At 40.0% G+C, this 5,151-nt stretch overlaps 1 protein-coding gene across 1 annotated transcript; it reads right to left on the minus strand.

The window, feature by feature from the left end:
- Positions 1-3,758: 3,758 nt before the first annotated feature.
- LOC112649348 (palmitoyltransferase ZDHHC6-like) lies at positions 3,759-4,921 on the minus strand. The gene has a single exon (XM_035712304.2). It carries the CDS (start codon positions 4,596-4,598, stop codon positions 3,759-3,761), a length of 840 nt encoding a protein of 279 aa, XP_035568197.1. The 5' UTR covers positions 4,599-4,921.
- Between the last annotated feature and the right edge of the window lie 230 nt (positions 4,922-5,151).

A 5,151-nucleotide genomic window follows, 5' to 3' on the forward strand; every position in this document is an offset into this window, starting at 1 on the left:
TTAAATGGTAAATTGTTCTCTAACCCTTCATTTTCAGGTTGGAGGTGTCCTTAGGTCTAAAATGAGTCTCTTGTAGAAAGTGTATAGATGGCTCTTGCTTTTTTATCCAGTCCAATAACCACCATCTTTTGACCGGATCATTTAGCCCATTCACGTTCAGAGTTACTATTGAAAGATATGAATTTAGTGTCATCATATTAACTATTCAGTCCCTGATTTTATGGATTCTTTCTTTAGGATTCTTCTTTCTTTTAATGGTTCCCCCTTAATATTTCCTGCAGAGCCAGTTAAGGTCACATATTCTTTCAGTTTCTGTCTGTCCTGGAAGCTCTTTATCTCTCCTTCTATTCTGAATGACAGCTTTGCTGGATAAAGTATTGTTGGCTGCATGTTTTTTCTCATTTAGTATCCTGTATATATCATGCCAACCCTATCTGGCCTGACAGGTCTCTGTGGAGCAGTCAGCTGTTAATCTTATATTTTTCCCCATATAAGTTAAGAATCTCTGTCTCATGCTGCTTTAAGAATTTTCTCTTTATCTTTGAAATTTGCAAGTTTCACTATTAAATGTTGAGGTGTTGAATGGTTTTTCTTGATTTTTGGAGGGGTCCTCTCTATCTCTTGGATCTGAGTACTTTTTCCTTCCCCAGATTTGGGTAGTTTTCAGCTATGATTTGTTCAAATGTACATTGTGGTCCTCTCTTTCTCTTAGCCTCTTCTGGAATCACAATTAGTCGTATATTCTTACTTTTCAAGGAAATCAAGGATTTCCTTGATTTTCTCCATGGGCTCTTAATTGTTTTTCTCTTTTTTTCTCCAGCTGCCTTCCTTACTATCAATTTGTCTTCTATGTCACTCACTGTCTCTTTCACCTCATTAATCCTAGCAGTTGGAATATCCAGTTTGGATTGCATCTCATTTAATCTATTTTTAATTATGGCCTGATTAAATCTAAATTTTGCAGTACTGTAGTCTCTAGAGTCCTTTACACTTTTTCCCAGAGCCACCAGTAGCTTTATAATTGTACTTCTGAACTGAATTTCTGACATCATTTTAAAATCCAAATTCAGTAAATCTGTGGCAGAGATTACTGTCTCTGGTTCTTTCTTTTGCGTGAATTCTTCCTTCTAGTATTTTCTCCAGTGGAGAGTGGCTTTGTAAGTGCGCTGAGACAAAAATATCAACCACTACCTGAGTAAAATACATCCTAGATGATTCTGAAGAGGTCAGAGACCAGAAAATAAGGGAAAAAGAACAGAACAAAATAAAACAAAAGGACCACTAAAGTGAAAAATAAATTTTAAAGCAAAGTAATAAAAATACAAAGCCAAAAACCCAAAACAAAGAAGAAGATAAAAGAAGAAAAAGTAATGAAAAGGGAAAAAAAGGGGCAGTGGATGGTTTTGATGAAGAATTGGTAGTGGAGAGATAATGTAGTCTACCTGAGGGGTCCTAGAGGGTGATCCTCTTGATTCTGAGTGTATTTTGTTGTGTATATTAGAAGATGATGAATCCCAACTTTAAGTACACCAGCAATAGTTATATAAAGCCTCAACATTGACCACAAAAATATAAACAAGTAAAAGAGTGGGCAGAATGGGAAGGAAGAGAGAATATAATCTCACAGAATGAACCATCATGGTATTCATGGTATTCTACTTGTTTCTGGATGTATGTTGGTCCTGTTCTATAATGTACTAACTTCCACCATTATAAACCAAAACAAGGCATAAAAAAAACAAAAAAAGCCATATCTCGTATATCTACCAAAATTCAATTGAATACATTGAAAGGAATCCAGAAGTGAAAACTATATCTAAGACTTGTATTTGTAGAAATATGGAAGTAAAAAAGGAAACAACTTAAAAATGAAGAATTGGTAAAATATAGTAATTAAGGTCGAAAAAGACAAAAAATATTGGAAATTTTTAGTCTGATATAAAATTGAATCTTAATGGGGAAAAAAAGTACCCTCTAGTTCTATATCCTATTTTCCCTCATTCCTGGAGCTTTCCAGTGCTGCTTGTGCATTAATCTTGCTTTTCCCTTGGACTTCCAGCAGTTTTTATGGGGGAGGGGTCTGCTCTGCTGATTCTCAGGTGTTTGTGCCTGGGTGGAGCTGCTCTGCCCCTTGCTGGGTGCTAGGCTCAGTATGAGTTGTTTATCCTATGAGGCCTTTGTTCTCTAGAGGCCCCGCCTCTTCCAGGCACAAGGTGAAACAAAGAGGAAAAACAACAATGGTGGCTGCCAGATTTCTAGCTCTGGAGTGGAGCTCCCCATGAGTTACTAACCACAGTCTCCCAGTCCACACTGTCCTAGATGCTCCTTGGGCGAGGAGCGTGTACACTGATCTGTACAGCTTGCAGGGCACCCAGTGGCAGGAGAGTTCTTACTTTCCTGTGCACTCCCCACTTCCACCTGTCCCAGAGGGAATGAAGGATCACCGGCTTTGTCTGCTTGGGTGCCCTGGTATCCGGGGCCCAGTGCCACTGGACCCTCGCTCCTGGGGACCACTTTTCCTCAAGGGAATGAAGTATAGCCACCTCCATCCTTTGCTGGGCTCTAGGGTAAAGGCAGCTCTGGAGCTGGCCCGCCTAACTGACTGGCTTCTCCACAGGGCTGGGGCATTTGGATACCAGACCAATATCGGACTCAGGTTTGAGGTGAACCTTCCCCTGGGTGCCCCTTCTCTTATAGTGACTCCAAGAATCTTGAGGCTTCATTGCCCCTCCTTTGATTCTGTCCAATTTCCCTGCTAAGCACTTTTCCAACAGAGAAAATTCTGGCATGGATATTTAAAGTTCCCACTTCTCCAGGGCTGGGCTTTACTGCCCTGTAGGCTTTTGATGCTCTGCTTTAGCACTGTTAGTCATGGTTCCTCTAGCCCACTTTATTCTTTATTCTTTTTAAAATTTTTCATCTTTCTCCCTTGTTAGAAGTGAAAACTTTTCTCTCTGTAGCATTCCAGCTGTTCTCTCTTTAAATATCAGGTTGAATTCATAGGTGTTCAGGATGTTTTGAAAGTTATCTAGGTAAGTTTGTGGTGCCAGGTGAGTTTAGGACCCCTACTCTTCCGCCATATTGCCCCTCCCTTTCATTATAGTTTTGACTTCTATTTCCTTGATCATAAGTGAATTTGAGCATTGTTTTTTATTTCTCTTGGACATCTGGATATCTTTTTTTAGAACAATGTCTATTCATGTCTTCTGCCCATTTATTAGCTGGATAATTTATTTTTAGGGTGTTGAGTTTTATAAGTTCTTTATATATTTTGGATAATAACCTTTTATCAGATATGTCATTTGCAAATATATTCTCCTATTTATAGACTGCCTCAGAGTTCAGCTGATTTTTTTTCCTTCACAGTGCAGAATCTTGCTATTTTGATGAACTCTCAATAGATTATTATGCTTTTGTTTCACTTGCCTTCAGAGACATTTCTAGAAAAATGTTTCTATGGCCTATGTGAAAGCGGTTATGACCAATGTTTTCCTCTTGGATTTTTATGCTTTTGTTCTTGCATTTAGATCTTTCATCCATTTTGAATTTATTTTTGTGTATCATGTAACAAAGTGATCTAGTTTCATTCTTTTGCATATTGTTGTCCAGTTATCCCAACACCATTTGTTGAAGAGACTGTTTTCTCATTGGACATTCTTTATTTCTTTGTTAAAGATTAATTGATCATAAAGTCATGGGTTTATTTCTGGATTTTCTATTCTATTGCATTGAAATATGTGTCTATTCTTGTGCCAATATCATACAGTTTTAATCATTACAGCTTTTTTTTTTATATAGAACATCCATTGATCTTTATTTGATTTGACAAAAATTTGCAATATTAAAAGACAGGTAATAAAATTTAAGCTTATATTGTTTCTGAGAATTATTTTCATCTGGATAAAAAACAACATCCCAACAGCTATGGTTGTTCCTAAAGCTAATCCCAAGGCAAACAAGGTGGCCGCAAATGCTGCTAATCCAAAGGGAATAATTGGAAGGGGATCTCTCCGGGATGCACTCATATCAATCTTTACCGTGTTCCACCCAAAGGAGAGCCGATTATGAAGCTGTGTATACATAGTCATAACAAAAATGAAGGCAGAATGAATACAACCCAGTGGTGCTAAAAGGAGAAACAGTGTGAAGGAAGCATGATTTTGGTAACCACAAGAGTTGCTGATCCAAGGACAGTGATGGTCCATCTTCATCACACATCTGTTACACTTTATGCAGTGATGTGACCGTGGTGCCTTGTATGCTTGGCAGACTTTACAATACTGGAGGTACATCCTCCAGAGAGGTACATCCTCTCTATCCTGAGAATTTTCCGGTTTCCACCCCAAAGGGACAAAGCCAGGACCAATAAACATGGCATTGAAGTAGTTATAAAGAATCATGACAGTCCAGTTTATCAACATAATGAAATTCACGCTTCCTCCAGTTGTATGTAAAGGCCAATACCACAACACAGAGTCAATCATGGCCATTGTGGAACATACTGCTATAACACCGAGGGCTATGATGGGACCCCAGTGACACAGTCTCTTTAGTTCTTGGAGATTTTCAAACTTGATAACTGAGCAGAATGTATCCATTTTGGTGAGGAAGAATGCCTTCCTACTTTTAGAAAATCATAGATTTCCTTTTTCTGTGCACACATTTCCATGTGCCACGAGTCCATGTGTGTTCCTTAACTGCCATGCCTTCAAATTGTGGGAGGCCAATGCAGATCACGCCATTTTCACGGGTACACCCTCAGAGCTCTTTAATGTTAACTAGGAGAATCCAGGGTCTTGGCTCGAAACCCAACCTCTCAGCCTGGTCCTTGGTACCCGCTCCTCGGCCATCGCATTTCTGGGGCGGCCTGGGCTCACCCGGAACAGGTCTTCTCCTCCGCGGACAACTCCGTCATGGGAAAGTCAGGCCCGCGCAAGCAGTAAAGCAGGTCTCGGTTGTGCGGCGCTGCAGCGCGGAGCCCGCCGTGCCGCCAGCGCGTCTCCCCAGCCCAGCCGGCGCTCTGGCCGCTGCTCTCCCGCTCCCGCCTCATTACAGCTTTTTAATGTAACTTGAAGATTGGAAATGCAGTGCTTCCAACTTCACTTTTCTTTTTTAAGGCTGCTGTGGCTGATTTGGGGTATTTTATAGTTC

Source organism: Canis lupus, chromosome X, assembly GCF_003254725.2.
Source record: "Canis lupus dingo isolate Sandy chromosome X, ASM325472v2, whole genome shotgun sequence".
NCBI lineage: Eukaryota > Metazoa > Chordata > Mammalia > Carnivora > Canidae > Canis > Canis lupus.

Coding starts and splice junctions, on each gene's coding strand:
- LOC112649348 (XM_035712304.2), bottom strand. CDS start 4,598: ATGGATACATTCTGCTCAGTTATCAAGTTTGAAAATCTCCAAGAACTA.